The sequence below is a fragment of the Globicephala melas genome, chromosome 21 (genome assembly GCF_963455315.2).
Source record: "Globicephala melas chromosome 21, mGloMel1.2, whole genome shotgun sequence".
Taxonomy (NCBI): Eukaryota; Metazoa; Chordata; class Mammalia; order Artiodactyla; family Delphinidae; genus Globicephala; species Globicephala melas.
Window position 1 is genome coordinate 6,223,351 of NC_083334.1, and position 22,581 is coordinate 6,245,931.

The 22,581-nt window shown below is 44.4% G+C and overlaps 2 protein-coding genes across 3 annotated transcripts in view; both read left to right on the forward strand.

The window, feature by feature from the left end:
- LOC115838871 (zinc finger protein 705A-like) overlaps positions 1–1,410 on the forward strand; it is a 38,129-nt gene extending 36,719 nt beyond the window's left edge. The window contains exon 11 of the mRNA XM_070044617.1: positions 834–1,410. Coding sequence (XP_069900718.1) covers positions 834–939 — 106 coding nt within the window. The 3' untranslated portion in view covers positions 940–1,410. The remainder of the gene's footprint in view (positions 1–833) is intronic.
- Positions 951–21,380, forward strand: LOC115867533 (zinc finger protein 705A-like). Of its 2 annotated transcripts, XM_060291491.2 has the most exons (7): positions 951–992; positions 14,566–14,647; positions 16,312–16,438; positions 17,159–17,254; positions 17,781–17,860; positions 18,316–19,144; positions 21,301–21,380. In XM_060291491.2, the coding sequence occupies exons 2-6, from the start codon at positions 14,636–14,638 to the stop codon at positions 19,108–19,110; spliced, it is 1,110 nt and encodes a 369-aa protein (XP_060147474.1). In that variant the 5' UTR covers positions 951–992; positions 14,566–14,635; the 3' UTR covers positions 19,111–19,144; positions 21,301–21,380. The 2 variants fall into 2 exon arrangements, with proteins under 2 accessions (XP_060147474.1, XP_060147473.1); XM_060291490.2 differs by lacking the exon at positions 21,301–21,380 and having other exon boundaries at positions 18,316–19,492.
- The last annotated feature ends 1,201 nt before the right edge of the window (positions 21,381–22,581 follow it).

Genomic DNA, 22,581 nt, shown 5'->3' on the forward strand with positions numbered 1-22,581 from the left:
GAGTAGAACTCTCCACTCCTTAAGGGCCGCACATAGTGAAATCCTTCCAAAACAATGCATTTTTTGACATGACCAAAGCATAACTTTACACTGGAGAAACCTGGTAAATAGCTGGACAGACAACATTAACATCCTAGTGATAAATCATTTCATACTTGTAGCCTTGAAATGAAATGATGAGAATGGTAGTTTACCTCTGTCATCTTTCTCAAAAAACAAATGAACAAAATAAAAATTCAACAAATAAAGAAACACATAAGCCAAACTAATTATAAGAAAAATCATCAGCTATATCCCAATTGGAGTAAATTCCATAAAATTCCAAGGTTCCCCGGAGTACTTAGAAAGTTCCGTGGTTGCTTGAGTGAGCCGGTCACTTCCTCTACGGCTTCCAGGTCAGTATCAACATTTCCTGGCCACCAGAGGCGACCCGGAAAGTTTTCATCAGCTCAAGGGGAACAAGGTAGCTGACTGAGCAGCCATTTTGACCAATGGTGGTCTCCTGGCTTTCGAGCTTAAGTAAGTTTCTGAAGAGGGAGAAGTGTTCTCCCTGCAGCCTTTCCGGACTGGTTCTTGTGTCCTTGGGGGCATCTGAGAGAAACAGCAGGAGTCTCATGCCCACCGTTCACTCGCTGGCCTTCTGTGTCATTAAGAGCTGTTTCTGGGTCCCTGAGTTGAAGGAGAAAATTCAGTGGTTTCTCAATATGTCCAAAGATGCCCTCGGGTGGCGATTCCAGCTGGCTACAAACAATTGCTGGGCTTTGCAGGGACTTGTGACTTTTTGCAGAGTCTCAGGAGGGCCCAGTACATCATCCTTGGTTCTCACATTCCAGCCTGGGAGAGCCCCTGCCTCAGAAGGGGAACGAGGAGTATCTCAGGAGCATCTTCAAGCCGAAGGTTCAGTCGGGAATATCACAAGCTGGGAGCTGCAGTATATGAGTATTTGTGTTGGGGACCCCTCACAGGCATCTTCAGAAAATCAGACACCCTTGGTGAGTAGAGAGACTCTATTCATTGTTGTATAAATACAACCAAAACACAATACATAAGGGCAACAGATATATGAATAAAAATAATCATGAATGTCACCAGTAACAAAGATCATTATCATCCTAGTGATACTAACAATTATAATACTGAAAATAGTACTCAACCTACAAAGAGGGTAGATAAGAGTACAGATTCCCTCAAGTGAACGACAGATACAGATCCTGGACTTCGCGGAGGCAGTCTGAGTCAGAGTGCTGGTTACACAATGAAAGAGTGTTCCCTGAAAGCAAGGCCTAGCAGCAGGAGGGATCAGAAACAAAAGGCCAAGGGGCTTCCCTGGTGGTGCAGTGGTTGGGAGTCCGCCTGACGGTGCAGGGGATGCGGGTTCGTGCCCCGGTCTGGGAGGATCCCACGTGCCGCGGAGCGGCTGGGCCCGTGAGCCATGGCCACTGAGCCTGCGCGTCCGGAGCCTGTGCTCCGCAACGGGAGAGGCCACAGCGGTGAGAGGCCCGCATACCGCAAAAAAAAAAAAAAAATATAACATAAAATTCATGATGTGGCAGGAGATAATAGGAACTGAATACAAATGTAGAAATAAATTACCAAGTTGAGATTAAAGGCAATTCCTTTCCTGTTATGAGGGAGATGGCATAAATAATGAATGACAGTACAGGAATACTCTAAATCTAGTGGTAGAATGTATATACATCCAAAATTATCTATTTCCCTAGACTAAAATGTTAACAGTTATCATTGCTGGGTAGTAGGATTATGGGTGATTTTTAAATATAAAATTTCATTCTTTATAGGTTTCTACAGATTTCTACTATGAATAAATTACTTTTATATTGAGAAAATAATACAAAAATATCTATTTCCTTTGTGAAAGAGTTTATATACAACCTGATAAATGTGGGGAAAAAATGCGAGTCCATGGAGAATGAATAGCAATGGGGAAGGTTTGAAATACTCTTTAATGTGAATGGGAGACAGAATTGACAAGCAATTCAATCATAGGATTGCCAGGCATTTTTCTGAGACATCACTGAAATGTCCTCAGATACAATGAAATACTTATTGTGCCCCCCAGTTTAATTATTTCCTCTTGGGAACCAGGAATTTTAAGCTTAAGGAGCTACCTGCACAACCATAAGGTTTCCACTCAGATAGTTACCGAGTCCAAGCTCGCTCTGCTTGCCGCATGACAGGCCAATAAATCGGAGACGAGGTGCTGAGGCAAAGAATAGCAACTTTATCAGGAAAGCCAGGCATCTGGGAAGATGGCGGACTAGTGTGCTAGAGTACCATCTTATCGGGGTCTGGAAGGGGAGGAGGTGAGGAAGTAAAGTAAGAAAAGGCCATAAGTCTTGCAAAACATCTGGTTTGGCCAGCCTCGGGGAGGGGGTGTGTTAATTTCCTTTCTTGCAGCCGTTCACAGGTGGGCAGGGTCAGAATGTGTGAGTTGAACAAAGGCAGTTTAGTTTAATATTCAGGCAGAGGGGCAGGTTTCCCCGGTGCAGGTCAATATGTATGCTTATAGCTATAGAAAGATGTAGATTGACCCACCCTTCTCCAGCTGTAAGGAAATCGCCATCCCAAGTTAAGGAATTTAGGGCTTTTCTATGTATGGGAAGATGCAAGAGTCTGGGCTCGCTGAAATCATTCCTTTGATATGCACCTCAGCTATCTGGGGCCAGTATTCTATGTTTTAACATCCTGAGTTTCCTTAAGGCTCACCATGGGGGAGTGGCTGCTGTCTGATGGTGGCCAGATGGCAGGTATTCTGTTTCCTTCCGGGGTTCCCTCGGGGCTTCCCAGCTCAGGTTGGAGGGCTGCAGTCGCTGCTTGTGACATCCTTTCTTCACTGATATGGCAGGAAATATTCCACTTCTCAGATCCTCCCCTTGGTCCAGAATTAGACCAATATTTGGGAGACATTTCATGACTAGATATTGTCCCACAGAGCTGGGAGGCTCATCCCAGATCAGGCGAAAATTCTTGTTGATATGCCACTCCAGGTGCTAATTTCCCGATTAGGCCCTGTTGATGATTAAAGATTTTCTGGATTCTCTGTCTCACTAGCCTGTTATGAACCAGGAAGTGTTTTCCCTATTGCTTCTTCCCATACCTAGAATCACACTATTACAATTATTCTATGAGAGTCATAAATGTGATCTATTTCCTCAAGATGTTCAGCCATCATCAATTTTGTTGGAGGCCTGGTTACACACTGGGTACTGTGAGACAATTTTATAAAAATAGACAGGATAGGGCTTCCCTGGTGGCGCAGTGGTTGAGAGTCCGCCTGCCGATGCAGGGGACACGGGTTCGTGCCCCGGTCCGGGAAGATCCCACATGCCGCGGAGCAGCTTGGCCCGTGAGCCATGGCCGCTGCGCCTGCGCGTCCGGAGCCTGTGCTCCGCAACAGGAGACGCCACAACAGTGAGAGGCCCGCGTACCGCAAAAAAAAAAAAAAAAAGTGGGCGGTGGCCCAATTCCTGGGAATCCCCGCCCCTTCCCCAAAATAGTTGGAATAATCCTCCCGCTCATTAGCCTATGAAATGACCAGCCCATTAAAACTAACCGCACGATGTTTCGAAATCTCTTGCCTTCCGAGATGGCCTACAATCTGTCTGGATGTGGAATGTGTTTCTCTCTAAATAAATCTGATTCTTACCTATCATTTCGTCTCCGAATTCTTCCGCGGCGAAGAGAGAACCTTAACTTCACCTTGAGCTTTCGGCGAAGCCAGTCAGATGAATACGATGAGCCTCAGCCTCTCGCCTCTCTTGCGCTTGAGCGGCGCTACTCACCATTACTCTCCCACTCTCTCTCTTTTGCTTTCTTACTCTCTGTTGCCTTTTTGGACGTAGCCTCTGGCCTCTCTTGGGCCTGAGAAACGCGGCCTTACTTGCGGCCATCTCCCTCTCTCCCTCCCTCTCTTTCTTACAGTCTGTCTCATTTTCAGAGCTATTGCAGCAGAAAGGTGGGCTCCGTACAAGCATAACATCGCCCCCTCCCCGAGGCTACCCTCATAGGCTTATTGGTCCACCTATGCCTAACTATACTTGTCTCAACTCTGCATCCCTACCTCGCTCTTACTTGCCACTCTTATCTCGTGACTTTGCCGGAAACGGGGGAAAAATCTGCCAGACATTGTCCAACCTTGCCGCTGTTACATGTGCGCAGGGCATGCCGGGGAAGGCTTCCAGCTATCCTCGCAGACAGCTAAGGACCCTAACCATAGGATCTTTGCCCTCTGGGTTGGCCTTATGCACCATTTAATTCACTAGTAACAGGTCCAGTTGTGCAAAAAGATGGACTACAGCCTTACTTAGAGTTCGTGCCCCTGGTTACTGCAGATGCGATCCCTTTGGGGTGCTCCCTCCACGGTGGGCGGTTCCCGGGGTTTCAGGAGGGGGAGGGTCCCTCGCCGCCTTGTTGGGACTTAGAGCAGTGGGTCCGTCCCTTCTCCGCCAGCCTCCTGGTGTTTGGCCCGCCCCCTCCAGGGTCCACCCTGACGGCACCCCGCCCTGTTAGGGCGGGGCAGGCGGCTCAAGCTGGGTGGGCCTTGCACCCGGCCCCGCCCCGGGGATACGTGCCCGGGCCCTGCCCCGCCTTTACCGTGCTTGCCTCCCCGGGTCGAGTGATTGGGAGTGTCCTTTCAGGGTCGCGGGGCCTCCGTCCCCCCAACGACAGCCACGAGGCCTCCGCCTCAGCTGCAGATCCGCCCCTGCGCCCAGCCCCACTGCCCGCTGGCCAGAGCACGTGTGCGAAGGCGGGGGAAGCGTGGCACCGAGGCCCCAGGGGTGCCGCCCACGAAAGGGAAGGGAAAAGACAGGGTTTTTTCCTTTTTCAGAAACCATCCCCCTTACTGGCCAGTGCCTGCTCTCTGAAACTTACCACCTTTTTAGAGAAAAAGCGTGGGTCTTGATTAAATAGGTCTTAGAACCACGAGGATGTCCGGGGGAACATATCCCAGAACACAGGGATTAATCTATAGACTCTATAGAGAAACCTCGGGAAGGGCACTCATCCTGGGTACTGCGGATGCCAGGATAGGGCACGGGCCCCAGGACGCTGCGGCCAACAGGACTGCCACTTGCGGGAGTAGCTGGCCCCCACTGTGGATAAAGTCATTAGGACTAGAGAGCCCCCATGGGACCTCCTAGCGCTAGCGCTCCTCTCTGGTACAGGAGCATTCTCTCCCCGAGGGAACGACGGGGAACACCTCCACCATCCCCGAGGACTCACCCCTCGGGTGCAGTTGGAGTCACTGGGACAAGTTTTCTCTAGATTCTCTAAAATGAAAAAGCTCGGGCTTCCCTGGTGGCGCAGTGGTTGAGAATCTGCCTGCCGATGCAGGGGACACGGGTTCGAGTCCTGGTCTGGGAAGTTCCCACATGCCGCGGAGCAACTAGCCCCGTGAGCCACAATTACTGAGCCTGCGCGTCTGGAGCGTGCGCTCCGCAACAAGAGAGGCCACGATAGTGAGAGGCCCGCGCACTGCGATGAAGAGTGGCCCCCGCTTGCCACAACTAGAGAAAGCCCTCGCACAGAGACGAGGAGCCAACACAGCCATAAATAAACAAATAAATAAAATTTGAAAAAAAAAAGAAAAAAGGCAAAATTCCTTAAAAAAAAAAAAGCTCATTTTCTTTGGTAATGTATAAACTTAAGGACGATGAGGCCTGGCCAGAAAACGGAAGCCTCAACTATAATGCCATCCTACAGTTAGACATCTTTTGCAAAAGACAGGGGAAATGGACAGAATTCCTTATGTACAGGCTTTTATGGCCCTAAGAGAAAACCCAGAGCTATGCAAGTCCTAGGTTAGGGAACCTTGCCGGTTGGGACCCATTCGAGCTACACAAAAGCCCTCTCTAGTGGCACCCCTGGAAGAAAAGGAGCCCCAGACAGAAGACCCAAATACTTTCGAGGGACACATTGTATGTGCAACCCACTTCATCAGCCAATCAGCCCCCGACATCCGTCGGAATCTTCTGAAGCTTACCATGGACCCCCAAACCCCTCTTAACCTTATTGACAAGCTTTCAGTGTCTTTAACAACAGAGACCAGGCTGAGGAGGGAAAGAAGGAACAGTGTGACTTAAGGAAGGAACGACGGCAAGCCAGGCTTTGGGCAGCTGTGTTGACAAGACCTAACCCACCTCCTGGTCACCCCAAAAGTACTCCCAGAAGACCTCCGCCAGGGAAGGGAGCCTGTTCAGCTGTGGGAGTCCCAAACACTGGAACAAGGAATGCTCAGGAAACAGGCCCCAGCCTGAACCCCAAATGCCATGCCCACTCTGCAAGAAGATGGGCCACTGGAAGAGGGACTGCCCCCAGCTCCGAAGGGAGTAAGGAAATTCCTCCATGTCAGTCACGGCAGTGGCTGACTGACAGGACCTGGGACCCCCCAAGGCCCCCGAGAACACAGTCATTGTAAGGTCGGATCTTAACAAACGGCACCGCGAGAAACAAAGGAAAGCTTCAAGTGAGCTTTATTAGGGAGCTGCTCCCGGGCGCGGTCCGAGAGAAAGGGGCTAGAGAAGTCGCACCCGGGCGAGGGTTGGGCAAGATTTTATAGGGGAAGACGGGAAAGGGGTGTGGTGAATCTGGGAGGGCGCGGGGTATTCCTTATTTGGTGGTCTCTTCGGGTATCCTGGCAATATCCGGTGACGGTTGCATCAGTCTTGGGACCGTTAGTCCCGCCCCTCGAAAGGCGGGCAGGCTGGGCCGGGTGGAAAGTCCCCAGGTCAGTTCCTGGAACTGGGTGGTCCGGAAAGTTTCGGTCTGATTGTGTTCCCCTGCCTCGGGCCAGTTGGCCTTACCGTCGTCATCACACGGGAGGAAACGCGGGTGACCGTTGACATGGCAGGTAAGCTTGTCCAATTTCTAGTGGACACAGGAGCTACTTACTCTGTCCTGACTTCTCACGCTGGGCCCCTTGCCCCTGTAATCTGCTCTATTGTTGGGGTCGAAGGAAAGCCAAAACTAAAACCCCTCTAACTTGCACCTGGGGAAAAATTGTTGTAACTCCCAAGTTTCTTGTCATGCCTGAATGCTCCAGCTCATTATTGGGAAGGGATTTTCTGTCAGCCTGTGGTCAACACTTAGTCTCTGAAAACCAAAGCCAAGGAATGTTTTTGGCTGGACTATGTATAACAGAAGACGTGGACAGCCCAACCCAAAATATTCCCCCCCAAATTAAAAAACTTATAGCTCCGCAGGTCTGGGATCAGGGAATCCCAGAGAAGGCAAAGTTTGTCACTCCTATAAAAATCACCTTAAAGGAAACTAGTAACTTCCCTTCCAGGTGCCAGTACCCTATAAAACCAGAGGCTCAACAAGGCCTCCAACCCCTAATCTCAAAATTCATTAAATACAGGCTTTTGGTACCATGCCAATCTCCCTTTAATACTCCAGCCCTACCTGGTCTTCTCCAGGAACCCTTATCTCCATCATCCTTTTAAAATGCAATTTCAGACTTTCCTGGTAGCACAGTGGTTAAGAATCTGCCTGCCAATGCAGGGGACACGGGTTCGATCCCTGTTCCGGGAAGATCCCACATGCCGCGGAGCAACTAAGCCCATACACCACAACTACTGAGACTGCAACTACTGAAGCCCACGTGCCTAGAGCCCGTGCTCCGCAACAAGAGAAGCCACCGCAATGAGAAGCTCGCGCACCGCAACGAAGAGTAGCCCCCGCTCACCGTAACTAGAGAAAGCCCTCAAACAGCAACAAAGACCCAATGCAGACAAAAATTTTTTTTAAATAAAATAAAATAAAATGCAAATTTCAAAGAGAGTAAAGCAATTTAGAACTTGACTTGTGAAGGATAAAGGACACTTAGAAATCCTAAGTGTCTTCTGTAAACATTAGTAAGAAGGGTTTAGCCATCTAGACAGGTGACGTTGATTTGTTCCATCTGCCAGAAGTCCAGTTTGAATCCAACCCCTTGTCACTGATGGGTTTTACGTTGTACCTGACAGAGCTGAAATTTTGAAATGGGATCTATGAAGTCTCTGTCTGTGTGTTCGTTGTAGGTGCATGGTACTGCCAAAATTAATTCATAAAAGAGCTCTATTTAATTGGCTTAAAGGAAATTAAGTGCTTATAGCTTATATAAATACTCAGAAATATGATCTGGCCAGAATGAATTTCAGGTTTATGTCATCTGGAAAATATTCGATACTAAATTAATATCTGGCATTGAAGATGGCGTAAGCTTGTTGGTGTAATTAATATAGACATGTCTTTCGAGTCATCAATGTTAAGTATAATATTTCTGTTGTACCGAGGTTTACTAGAGGTGAAATGAGACCTCATTCTATCTGTTAAAATTTGTCAACGAGGAAAGTAACTCGATGTGAAAAAAACTTTTAAGGAAAGTAAGGTGTGTGTTTTTAGTAAAGAAGGTATGAGGAATGGAATTGCATTTTATGAAGGGAAAAGAAAGTAAGTCTGAATGGTTTTGGAAGGAAAAAATAAAGGGGTGGATACAGAAAGTGATGGAAGTTTTGTGGAAAGTGAACCCTGAGAAAAGAGTTTTGAGCATGGTCAGGATTGACTAGGTTTAGAATAAATTTAATTGAGTAAATGAATTTTAAATGTAAGCTGGTGCAAAACCTGAATTTGGCCTTTCTCTCTGTTAAAAGGACAAGTTTTCTTAAAATGTTAAACTGCCTTTGGTAACAGGTTTTAAGTTCTTTACCTTTTAAGTGATCTGTTATGTATTTGCCTTTAAAATCTTTTATTGTGGGGCTTCCCTGGTGGTGCTGTGGTTAAGAATCCACCTGCCATTGCAGGGAACATGGGTTCGAGCCCTGGTCCGGGAGAATCCCAATGCAGCCAAAAATAAAATAAACAAAACAAAACAAAACCAAAAAAACCCCAACAACAAAAGAACTAACCATGCCCTATTTTGAAGTCTCTTGCCTTTGGTGGCCCACACTCTGTCTGTGGAGCGTGTTTCTCTAAATAAATCTGATTCTTACCTATCACTTCATCTCCAAATTCTTTCATGACAAAGAAAGAACCTGAAATTCACCAGGAACACTAGGTGCAGTGAAAGTATTATACTCAATAATGATGACTCTAAAGACAGGTCTATATTAATTAGATCAACAAGCTTAAGCCACCTTCAATACCAGATATCAGTTTGATGCTGAATATTTTCTAGGTTACATGAGCCCAAAATTCATCCTGGCCAGTTTTGTATTCCTGAGTATATAAGTACTCAGTTTTGTTTTTCTTTTTTAGTCAATTAAGTAGAGTTCTTAACGAATTAATTTTGGTGATACCATACATCTACAACACACATAGACACATACAAACACACAAACAGACCTCATAGCTCTCATTTCAAAATTTCAGCCCTGAGTCAGGTACAGCAACGTAAAACCCATCAGTTTACAAAAGAGATTGGATTAAAATTGGGTTTCTGGCAGATGGAACAAATCAAGCTCGCTTGTCTAGACGGCAAAATCTTTTTACTAATGTTTACAGAAAAGACACTTAGGATTTCTGTTTACACCTTGCCCTCTTTTAAAAGGATGGCAGAGATAAGGGTTCCTGACAAGACCAGATAGGACCTTTGCATGTCAAAGATACAGGCAAGTTTCTCCTGGGATGACTTTCTAAGATAAGTGAGGAAGGTTTGGGGAGTGGTGAAAGGATTGGTGGGCTTTGGATTATTTCTGGAGCCGCACCTCTGGTCCTGTAAAGACTAGATGTGGAAAACAAGGGCAGTTTTTTTTCTTTTTTTCAAAGAATTGGGTGGCTACCTCAACGATATGGAAGGGCTGACGTACCCATTTACCTATGTTGGAATGTTTTACTTTTAGCTGCTGTGATTCTTCCGCAATAAGAATGCAGAAAAAGGCATCTCTTAAGTCTGGGACTGAGAACCAGCCGTATTCTCCCGGAATAGTTGTGAGCAGAGTGTATGGACTAGGTACACAGGGTGTGTCTTGGACTATTTCATTAATAGCCCTCAAATCTTGGACAAAGCAATACTCTGCTGAGTTTGGCCTTTTTCTTTTTTTTTTTTTTGCGGTACGCGGGCCTCTCGCTGTTGTGGCCTCTCCCGTTGTGGAGCACAGGCTCCGGACGTGCAACAGGCTCCGGACGTGCAGGCTCAGCGACCATGGCTCACGGGCCCAGCCACTCCGCGGCATGTGGGATCCTCCCGGACCGGGGCACGAACCCGTGTCCCCTGCATCGGCAGGCGGACTCTCAACCACTGCGCCACCAGGGAAGCCCGAGTTTGGCCTTTTGACTGGGAGGATAGGGATGTTATATGGGGACCTGCCAGGTTTAATCAGTCCTGCTTTCAAAAACTTTTCCAGAATTGGCTAAATTCCCTTTGGGGCTTCTTGTCTCAGTATATTATTTTAGATTAGGTGTCCCAGCATCCACTTTGCAAAGGAGATCTCATCCCCAAAGGGGGATTGGCCACTCTGGCATATATAAGAAGCTATGTTTCAATGTGAGTTCCCCTAGTTGGCATTCCAGAGGTTGTAAGAACAAACAACTCCCATGTCCACGATAGACTGAGATGTTTTCTGTGCAACCTTAGTATTTACCACAGAGCATGTGGCACCCGTATCTACTAGAAAGTCAATCAACTTGTTCCCCACCTGTCAAAGTTACCCGGGCCTCCAGTGGGGAAATTAGAATCGGATGCCTCAAGTCCAAGGGAGTCCCCCGGCCTCTTCATTCATTATCAGAGTGTTCCTCTCTTTCCACCATATGAGAGGCTCCTGTCTCCTTTTTATTATTCTTCTTATTCTTTAGTCTCGGGCAATCTTTTTTCCAATGCCCTTCCTCCTTGAAGTAAGCACATTTTTCCTTCCCCAATGGTTGCTTACCGTCCTTTAGGTTACTCGCCTTCCAGGAATTCAGTGCTGCTGCCAGAAAAGCTGCCTTTCAGTTTGCATCTTCTTGCTTCTGTCGTCATTCCCTGTTGTTGAATACTTTAAAAGCAACATCTACTCATTGAGAAGGGCTCATTCCACATACACCATCTAACTTCTGTAATTTTCTTATATATGGGGAGCTTTGTCCAATGAAGGCCCCTTACGTCCTCAGGGTCTGTATCTGTGTAGTGCCTATAACCTTGATAAATCTTTTCTAGAAACTCCGATGGATCCTCATTTGGTTTTTGTTTTATCTCCTGAATTTTGTTGAAGCTCTTTTGTCTAGGTCTGCCCTTGGGTTTCCTTCCGACCGCTGCACTGTAAGGGTGCAGCCCTCTGACTCCTTTCCTCCTGATTGCAATAGCATAAATGCTTCTACATATGGAATCTCGTCTCTTTCCCCGGTCTTTTGCAAAACACTTCTAATTGCGAGATCGTACAGTAATTGAGTGGGCCATTCAGGAGCCATCGCTCCTCTGAGCCTAGCATATATTGAGTCCACACCCCATTACAATAGTATATCACCTCTTTCTTAGTCATAGGCTCATGGCTATGTTTTGCCCATTTATCTAATATACGCCCCAAAGGGCTCTCCTTTGGGATACATGGAATATTTCCCATTTTTTTATAAGTTTGATAACACCAAAACACAAAAGACGCAAACAAATTCCAACATCGATGCAGGCAAATGAACAGGTTCCCAGATCAGGTAGAGTCCAAGAACAATTCCCTCTCCAAAAGGGTAGCCCAACCAAATGCAAAACAAATTGAGGGGGGGAATTTGTTCACAGTAGTACCAGAGCTACATACCCTGCAAAGAGCGAGTCTCGCAGAAGTTTGTTGATTCCTTGCTCCAACTGCCAAGTGCTGGGGTAGCCGGTGCCACTTCAGGGAATTTTGAAGGGAAGATCCTCAGGAGAAATAGTCCCAGAAGCTGCTAGGGCCTTGTCTCAAAATTGCTGACCGGGGCCGGCTAGCCATGATCAGCAAGGCTCTTGGCTGGCTGAGCCAAATTTGTTACCGAGTCCAAGCTCACTCTGCTCGCCACGTGACAGGCCAATAAATTGGAGATGAGGTGTTGAGGAAAGGAATAGTGACTGTAGCCGGCATCCAAGAAGATAGCGGACTAGGGTCCTAGAGTACCATCTTATCAGGGTCTGGATGCTCGTTTCTTTTATAGAACACAGAGGGGGAAAAGGTGAGGAAGTAAAGTAAGAAAGGCCATAAGTCTTGCAAAACACCTGGTTTGGCCAGCCTGGGGAGGGGGTGTGTTAATTTCTTCTTTCTTGCAGCCATTCACAAGTGGACAGGGTCAGAATTTCTCCCTGTGAGCTGAACAAAGGCACTTTAGTTTACCATTCAGGCAGAGGGACGGGGTTCCCAGAGGCAGACTATTATGTATGCTTGTAGCTACAGACAGATAGTAACAAAAGCAATAGAGAGCAAAGGTTAAAGTGAAAGAAACAGATCCAACATGGAGTCAGAGTTTGTTCTTCCCTGTTACAAAATGTATAAATCAACTGCGAATGGCCTGGAAGTAAAATTATTTACTATATTTTACTATGTAGGGACATTTTTTATTGATTTCTCCATTAACCAAGAAATAAAGTATAAAATTATCTTCCCATTTTCTTTGGACAATTAATAAATTATTAACATGTTCTTGAAAGTTCTACGTAGCCAGTGCTTTAAGAGTCAAGTTCTCCATCCACTAATATAACTTATATTGTCACCTCATTATTTACATTTCAGCTTTTCATATTCTCTCATCTTTCATTTTATTTGTAAGTACATGTTTCCTCCAGGGAACTCCAGCTTCATGTACATAGAATTCCTTTATGTCTGATGTCCTGCTTTATTTCCAAGACACAGAATGTTTCCCCATACATAGAATGCACTCAAAAGTATTTATGGATGAAAAAGGATAAATGGACTTTCCTAATATCCTTTTACAATGTCCTTTCATCTTTGCTCTCCAACTGTGTGTGAGGGTTATAATTTTATATCAGTCTGGAAAATCCAATCCAATTGAACAGGGTGTGTGGCTCACAGACTGAAGCCCTATTAGAGTCTAGTTAGGGTGTGTCCCTGGAATGTAGCCAGATTAGGATTCCAGTAAAAGGAAAGTCAAACAGAGGAGACATTTGTCCCCAGAAAAAGAAACAGAACAGGAGCAGTTTGGGATGGTGGAGGAAGAAGAATTGGCTGCTTGCAGCAGAACTTGCCTCTGAATCTATTTTAGCTTCACTAGCTCCTCTGATTTGGGGTTCTGGTAAATTCTCCAAACAGTGAGTTGTGAGGTGGCTTCATTCCCTTAAAATTGTCTAAGTCGTATCTGTCTTTAGACTTTTGTCCTATCAAAGCAGCTTCTTGTGGTCTTTAAATTTTATTGTGCCAAGATTTATTTTATCACTCTCATAATTCTAGATTTGACTATTTGTGTCTTTTTTTTTTTGTTTTTTGGTCCCAACAATACAGTCACTACCAGCCACTTGTGGCTATAAAATTTAAATTAATAAAATTAAATAGCTACATTTCACTACCTCTGTAGTGTTACTTAAATTTCAAGTATTCCATAACCACACGTGTGTGGCAGTGACTGTATTGTACAATGCAGACACAGAGCACTTCCTTCACCTTGCAAAGTTCTATTGGCACATTGATCTATATCTTGTGTGTTATTTTTTGTTGTTGTAAATACTTCATTTCCTGCCTTTCTGGATTAATTTCCTTTTATGGGTTTTGTCAAGCGATTTTCTTCATTTATTTATTACATGTCTTGAGATAGATATTTTAAAATAAGTATCTCAAGATAAAATAAATCTCTTGAGGTATTTATTTTAATTATTAAAAAAATTCATAAATATTAACCTTCGATTCTTATTACTTGAGAGCTGGAGTTGCACAGGGATTTCCTAGGTATATTGGTTCTGCTTAGAGGGATGCCCTGTTGCACATGCCTGGGGATTTCTTGCATAACAGATAGGGACTTACATATTTCTATCTATCTATAGAGTAAATAACCTGAGAGTAAAAAATAACAGTCCACTTCACTCTGAATTTGCCTTGATGTCAAAACCAAACATAATCCACGGCCACGTCTGAATTCGTTTTCCTAGATCCTCCTTCCCTCCTTGAACACTCCCATGTTCTCTGGCTAATCCAAATCCTACACAGTATTTCCTGGGGGTCCCTAAGGCATAGTGAATTGTCCTGGGTAAATGAGTTACTTGGTCATAATATGTAGTTTATCTGTGGGTGCATGAGGCAAGAGAATGATCTGAGGAGTTGCAGAGTGTTTCCCTACAGGAGGAAACCACAATCTACATGTGGCATGAGTCACGATTCCCGAGAGTTTAAATTAAGGAGGACATTGAATCATTCTGGTTGCCCTAGGCTGCTGAACACACAAAACTCAAGGCTTATCATGGCTTATTTGTAAGAGGTCTGTAGTTTGACCTTCTTTATTAGCATCCACGTCTGTAGCCTTCTACCATGTTACCCTGCATCGAAGATTCTTAGAGTGCATCAATTATTTTGGTTTGAGGGGCTGGGGGTCATGCCCAGGTGACAGTTTGGGGCTCCATTTCAGGTGGGTCTGGAAGTTGTGCACAGGACTGGAGTCTCATGGCTTCTTCTCCATCCTCAGATTTGCGTGCTCAGTGCTTGGATTGGCTGTGAGTGAAATCCCGAGACTCCTGGCGACTGAGTTGTTGACAATGGAGCCTCTGGTGAGTAGCGACACCTCCTTCTCCTGAAGCTACACCCCGAGTGCCATTAGATGGATGAGTTTTTCAAACTGGCTTGTATGTTCTAAGTGTAGTCAGGCAGTGTTCAGTCATCTGAGCTCAAATTACTTTGCTCTAGGTGTCTGGGATAGTTATCATGGGTCAGGACTAATCAGAAACTAATCTCGTTCTTTAATTAAACTTATGAGAGCCAGCACGAATCATATGTATTTACAGAAGAGATAAGAAAACTTCTTTTAACTTGTTCAACCCTTGTCCTGATTGGCAAACAAAGATTAACTTGTTGACCGTTTTTGGATGTGCTAGGCTTAGGAGTTGGTGACGGCAGGTAGCAGAGCTGAGGAAGGAGCAGACCTTCCAGTCCCTGGAGAGTCAGAGGTTACAGCCTGTGATGTAACGAATCCAGTGTTACACCACGTGGTGTGAGGCTGTTCAGTGTTGACAAGAGCAGAGCACAGGTTTAGAACTAAAGGGGAATCATTTTACTTTTTCTCCATTTGAAACCTTTCACAATTATTCAGTATATATGCACTACTGAAGATTTCTGAAAAAGTCACCAAACTGTCATTAGCATTCTTCCCCCAAATCACACATTTTATATACGTGTTAGTAAGTAACCGTTTATTCATATTTGGTAACTGGAAGGAATATGTAGGGAGGAGTATTTTCTTAATTGTTCTAAAAAGAAAGGTGAAAGACTAGAGTAGGTAGAATAAAATTAGGTTCTTTTATAGATTTTTTAAAAACTGGAGAAAACAAAACCAATAACTAGGCTTCTTTCATCCTTCAGCATGGAGACAAGATTAGATTACAAGAGAAACCGTAATAACTAAGGTCTAAGTCCCTGAGAATGTAGAGAGTGGGAGTCCTCCCGTCACAGCGATGGTCAGGCTAGGTCTGTCCTTCACTCCAGCTACCTGAGTCCCCGGCTTATGCTTCTGAACCATCTGACCTCAGAGTTTGTTATGAACACCTGTGTCCTGTAGCGTTAAGAGGAAACACCTCCTCGTACCTAGTTCTGTATGAATCTTGTTCACTTCTGAGGAATGCTAGGCATTCCTTCGTAGGTAGGTCTTGATTGATAGAATAATGTATTTCTTGTAGGTTTGCTAGACAGGAACCACTTAATAGAAAAATACTTTGGATGTTTTAAAGCTCATAACAAGTTATCAAAGCAGTTCATATTTGGGGAATGAAAGGTTCCCCTAGGGAAATAACTTAAGACAAAAGTCATGTTTTCAAAGTAGCCCATCATGGTTATTGTTTGTCTTGGCATGAGTCTGTAGAGTTCCTTGAAATTATTAGGGAACAGAAATTGAGTTATGAATTTGCAAGTGAATATTTTATAATCACCTATCTGGAAGTCCTAATTCCCAGGTTATTAAAAAAATGTCTATGTCGTATTATAACACACTTCAAGTGATATTTCTGTGAAATAAAGCTTCATGACGTCAGAGTGTGTAGGTGTCCGTGAATGTACCTGAAAGGCAGACACCAGCTCAGCGCTGGCAGAGAACCGAGGGGAACCCCACACAGAGCGTGATCCTTTATCCACCCAGACCCCATCACCTCCTCATCTCAACCCTCCCACCCTGGACAGTGGTAGGGACTGCTCTGTCTAAACCAGAACATCCCTGATGTTTTAGGAATCAGTGACGTTTGAAGATGTAGCGATCAACTTCACCCAGGAAGAGTGGGCCCTGCTGGACACATCCCAGAAAACCCTGTTCAGAAACGTGATGCTGGAAAATATCACCCACCTGGTCTCCGTAGGTGAGTCTGTCAACACGGATGTACGTGCACGTGTGTTCACTGCATTCATTCACTCACCGAACAGGCATTTAGATCAGCTTCCCCGTGTCCCACTCCAAGTCCTTCCTGCTTCTTTGATAGTCCTCATAACTACTTAAAACGAAGACGTTTCTTTTCACGGCACTTTTCATTACTACACTGGAAAGTAATCTTGGCCACATTTCATATCTCTGTGGCTACTCAGCGTTTACACTCAGAACAGAACTGGGGATTCAATGGATATTTTAATGCATAAGTAAATGGATCAAATATTTTTAAAATGATTCTTCTGTTCTAGTCACTCCATGAAGGCTTGAGACCAGAGTCGTGTATATGACATAATTTTGATGATTCCTGTAAGGCGTACCCTTACTGGCTCCTGTTTGAAAGTAATATTCAGCCCACTGTAGAGTCTTTCAATCTTTCCCATTTGGAAAACACTGAGGATTCTGTAATCTCTCTTTGAACTTGTGCACAGGCATCAGCCGCTAGAGGGCCTCACTGTGTTTGCTGCTGCTCTGGATTTCCTCCTGGTCTGCTGAAGGACCTTCACTGTTCTGTCTGTTGAAGATGTTGTTGCCTGCACTGACCTTCAATTATCTCTGTATTTTCCTCTTTCCCTTACCCTGGACTTGAGCACAGCAAAGGGTAATTAGCCCAGACTCAAAATCCAACACTTTTTTTCTTTTTCATATCAAACAGGGTATCAGATCAGCAAATCAGATGTGATTTCCCAGCTCGAACAAGGAAAAGAGCTGTGGAGTGAAGCAACAGGATGCCTCCAAGGCCAGAGTCCAGGTAAGAATCAGGGGCCTGTGCTTCACTGCAAGAAAGTTTCAGTCAGTGTGTTAAGTCCTTGGAAACACCAAATGAAAGTTTTATGAAGTGAGCGATATGTTCTAAACTGGAAGTGAGGAACTGGGCTGAAATTCTGCATGTTGTTATCACTCTTTGCATCTAGCAATGAAAATTCATATTACTTCCTGCCATTTTCTATTCTTTAGGGAAAAGGGTGCTTGTGGACTCACTGCAGTTAAACTTTCACATAGTGATTCTTGTCCTGATCGCCCCATTTAATGTGTTTTCCATCATTTGCTGACCCAATGTCTCTCCACCACATTACATTTTTATATTTTAATCCTGTTTTTATCTAATAGACAATGACTTTTAAAGTATTTCTACTACCTTGAGTATTTCTTTATTATACATTGTTTCTCCAACTAAGTGCCAACTTTTGAAAGATACTCACATGGACGTTGGTGTTTGTTTACATTTCTGTTTCCCTAATGCCATTCTAAAATCTATATTTTTTCCATTTCTTTAGATGGTGAAAGTCCGCTTAGACGAGAAATGATATTCACGCAAAGTGTCTACAGGAAGCACATATCTCACACCATGTCAATGGTAAGTTTCATGGGTAGAACAACAGTCATCTAAATGAAGGACCTGGCAGTGAGATAAGTTGGCAATTGAGCACAATTGCTGGTATGTAATTAAGTGGAGATTGAGCTCTTTCTGGGAATAGTTTTGGATAGGCTGAAATCAGTTAAGAAATTAATATGAGCTCAAAACGACAACATGAGACCTAAGAAAAAAAGGCAGTTGCACAAACGTTGCTCATCTCATAGTCTTTACAACAGACTGAAGTCTTCAAAATTAATCTGATATCTGGGTTGGGAAACTATAAAAGAGAACGTTTGTGCCTGCAAGGGAGTAACACAACATGTGTATGCAACTGACACTGGAAACATTTTAACAGGAGACTACAACTGACTGATGCTATAGGGTGTAAATGTAGAGGAATGTCTGCATAGATGTGGGCAAACCAGTAACAGCCTCATATCTCTTTCCCAAAGCAGGTTTCTCACACACAAGGGGATCCTGTTGGATGGACTGATTTGAGTGATGAATTTACTCCTAGATCTTCACCTCAACATTCACCAATTCCCTTAAGAAGGAAAAGTAATGTCAGCAAACAGCATGGAAAATCACTTAGTCAAGGGTCATTCCTTGATGGACAGGATCACATTCACACTAGAGCTAAATCGTTTGAATGTCCTCTATGTGGGAAAGCCTTTAGTACTGGCTTTAGGCTCAGGCAACACAAGATGATTCACACTGAAGAGAAACCATATAAATGTCATGTGTGTGGGAAAGTCTTCAATCAAAGTTCCCTCGTGAAACGACATGAGAAAACTCACACAGGAGAGAAGCCATATGAATGCTGTCTATGTAAGAAAACTTTCAGTCAAATCTCTTACCTTAGAAAACATGAGAAAATCCATCCCAGAGAGAAGCCCTATGAATGTCATCTGTGTGGGAAAACCTTTAATCAACGTTCTGGACTTCGCACACACAACAAAATCCACACTGGAGAGAAACCACATGTATGTCTTCTGTGTGGGAAGGCCTTCACTCAAACTTCTGAACTGACTCGGCACATAAGGACCCACACAGGAGAGAAACCCTATGAATGTCAGCGGTGTGGGAATGCCTTCAGTCAGCATGCAAACCTGAGAAGACATGAGAGAACCCACACTGGAGAGAGGCCCTATGAATGTCAGTGGTGTGGGAAATGCTTCAGTCGTGGCTCTTCCCTGAGACGACATGAGGGAACCCAGCACTGGAGAGAAAGTCAGGAGGGCCCTCAGTAGACGTCCTGACCTGAGATGACATGGCGTCATACATGTGAGGAATGTGGATGGAACACCAGCATAGCTTTAGCATTTAACCATACCAAGGTTCACGCCCAGTAAAGACACTCTGTCTGTAATCAATATGGACACTCGTTCAGGCACCACACTCCTTAGTCCAGACAGGCATCACCTGTGGATGTGAATCCATACGTGCGTGCCCTCTCTCTGTGGCAAAGCCTTTAATCATTGGCCTAATTTTAGGTAACTTAGTAGAACTCACTCTATAAATACAATATAGGTGTTTTCAGCAACAGCTCCCCACTCTAAAGACCCTAGAGCAGTGGTCCCCAACATTTTTGGCACCAGGGGCTGGTTTTGTAGAAGACAATTTTTCCACGGGCCGGGGGTGTGTGGGGTGGCATGGGGAATGGTCCAGGCGGTAATGCAAGTGATGTGGAGCAGCAGATGAAGCTTGGCTCTCTCTTGTGCTACCTCCTGCTGTGCGGCCGCGTACCTGACAGGCTGTGGACCAGGTGTTGGGGACCCCTGCCCTAGAGACTTGAGCAGAGGATAACCAACCCCTAGTTCTTTCTTGGTAATTATTCTTCAACACGAGCCAACTCCAGGTGGAGAACCACTAAGACTGTAATGACTGTTAACAAACATTCAGCTGATCACCAGGCTTGATGTGCACAAGAAACTCCTCCAAGAAATAAACACTAAAACAAGAACGAAGATGTAAACTCTTGAGAAATACCCAAGTATGTTGAGCAACACCAAAGCATACTTATAAATAATTCATCCTGAAGAAGTGAATCAATGTAAAGTCATGAGAAATTCTTTCTTCATAGAACAACCTGTCTGGAACATGTGTGCTCAGACTGTACAACACATCCTCAGTGTCGTGAAGGAAGGGAAGTCTTCAGTGATCACTTAATTCTTAGTCAACATTAAATTCTCACACTGAGGATGTAGCAATCCTAAAACTCAAAGTGGAACTACAGCTAGATCTTGTATCAGAAAAAACTGACCCTCTGAGTGGGAGGGGAGCCTCTTAAAGAATCCTTTAACACACCTTCAGGCAAATTGTGATTTGCGGAAATACCTCTTCATGAAAATGTAGCATAAAATGGAGAGTGAAGTGATCTAGCAATATAGAATGTAGAGTTTGGAAGAAATTAAAATTTGTGTATAGAATAATAGTTGCAAATATTCAAACAATAAAGTCTGTGGCTAAAGGAGCCAAGTGTTGGTGTCTGGTTTTCTTTGTGCCCCTGTAAACAGAGATTCAGATCTGCACTCCTGGAAAGTGGGCGGAGACTCAGCCCCACTCTCTGAGTGTCCCCTTTCTCCACAGCTTTTCCACACAACTCAGCTCCACTCATTTCAACATCCCTCAACCCCATCTACCCTTTCAGGCCCTGGTAGTGACACAGCTCTGATCTTCAGCTCCACTGGCCAGGTTTCCCAGAATGTCATCAACCAGGTCAGGCAAGGTCATGAGGAAGTCTCAAAGACATCTGTCTAGTCCTACACTTTTTGAGTTCCCTCAACATATTTCTGCAGATGGAAACCACCGGGGGCTAAAGAGACAGGCATCTCTGTCCTCCCAGACCTCAGAAATCTCTTTTGTTATTTTCTCCCAAAACCTCTGAATTGAGCTAAGTGGATGAAGAGTTCCTTCCAGGATCGTACTCTCTATCTTATTCAGCTGATTCCTGAATTATGCACCCAGCAGTCTCACTAAAGAGGAACCCAGCCTCGTTACCCACGCATAAGCTCATGGAATAAGCCTCGAGGAATATAAAATGCCTAAAACTATCAGCCATCATGTAAGCCAGTTTTTAAAATAATTAGTGCAATGTACTTTTCCCCAAGAAAAAAATGAATGTTCTCACAAAGCAGATCTCCCCACTTTGTCTGCAGGACTTGGAATTTATCCTTCAACACAAACCAATATTGAACATAAATCTCAAGGGAAATTATTCCAGGATATCTACTGGGATGACTTGTGTTCGTGTAGCACAAAGTAGCACAATTCCCAAACCACAGGCCTGAGTCCCTTTACAGGAACACATACAAGGATGATACTGACCCATCATTACTTTTCAAATCTCCACAAGGGATTCTGGGGAACAGTCAGGGTGAAAAACAGTCTTGTGTGAGGAGGATGAGCAACCAATTCTATTGTCTTATCAATTGTGACAGATTTCCTTCCCTGGGTACGAAAGGCTTCACAAGGTCCTGTGAGCTTGGAGCAGCATAAAAGCTCGGAAAGAAAACTTGCCCCATGGACCCTTCCTCAGCCACCTTGGAAACTGCATCTCGACCAGTGGGGTTTGTCCAGCACCCACTTTTCTGAGATTCTACTGACAGATAGGAGGAGCACGGCTGGATTTCAGGTTGGTTTGAAGTAAATTTGGTGTTCAGTTAATCGCCCAGAGAAATAGGACAGTGGTCAACATATGTAGTGATATGGCTTTAGGCAATGGGGTAAAGATTCTTTAATTTTTTAAAATTTACATTTCTATTGTTTTTTTTTTTTTACTGAGGTATCATTCAGTTATAATATTAGATAAGTTTTATGTTTACAACAATATATTTCAACTCCCGTATACCATGCACCTGCTCAGGACAAAAAACTTAGTTTCTGTCTTTTACCATCTTGTGGCATTTTACAAATTGGGCCTTCCACCTGCCACTTCCCTTCTGGTTTCCAGTATTCTGTCTTGTGCATCTATGTGTTTGTTTTGGTGCCCTTTGGTTTCATCATTAATTTTTTCTTTATTTTTTCTTGTAATTTTTTTATATTCCACGTATGGGTAAAGTCATAAGGTGTTTGTTTTTTCTGCCTGTCTTATGTTGTTAGCATGATATCTCCAGGTCCCACCATGTTGTGGAAAATGGCAAATGTCAAGTGTTTTATGACTGAATAGTGTTCCATTAAATACCTACTACCTCTTCTTTATCTGTTTTTCCATTGATGACCACCTATCTCAAGGAGTGTACTGTCGCTGTTTTCTTCTAGCATTTTTACAGTTTCAGGTCTTATATGCAAGCATTTCATGTGTTTTGAGTTCAGGTCTGTGTATGGTGTGAGTTCGTGACCTTGGTTCTTTATTTTTAAGGGTAATTCTGAAAACAGAAACTGATACAATACATCGTTCTTCACACTATTTACTACAAGAAGATGAAAATTCAGAGGGCATGTAAATCAGCATTCTGGTTTATGTAGGGAACTGAAACAGCAGTTATCAAAACAAGGTGGGATTTTCTATAGGCATTGAAAGCCTAAATAATGGATTTGTTCATTCTTAGCTGAAACCTCTTTGTCTTCCATTAACAGAAACTAGATAAAAAAGAAACACTGAGGGCTTCCCTGGTGGCGCAGTGGTTGAGAGTCCGCCTGCCGATGCTGGGGACACGGGTTCGTGCCCCGGTCCGGGAAGATCCCACATGCCGCGGAACGGCTGGGCCCGTGAGCCATGG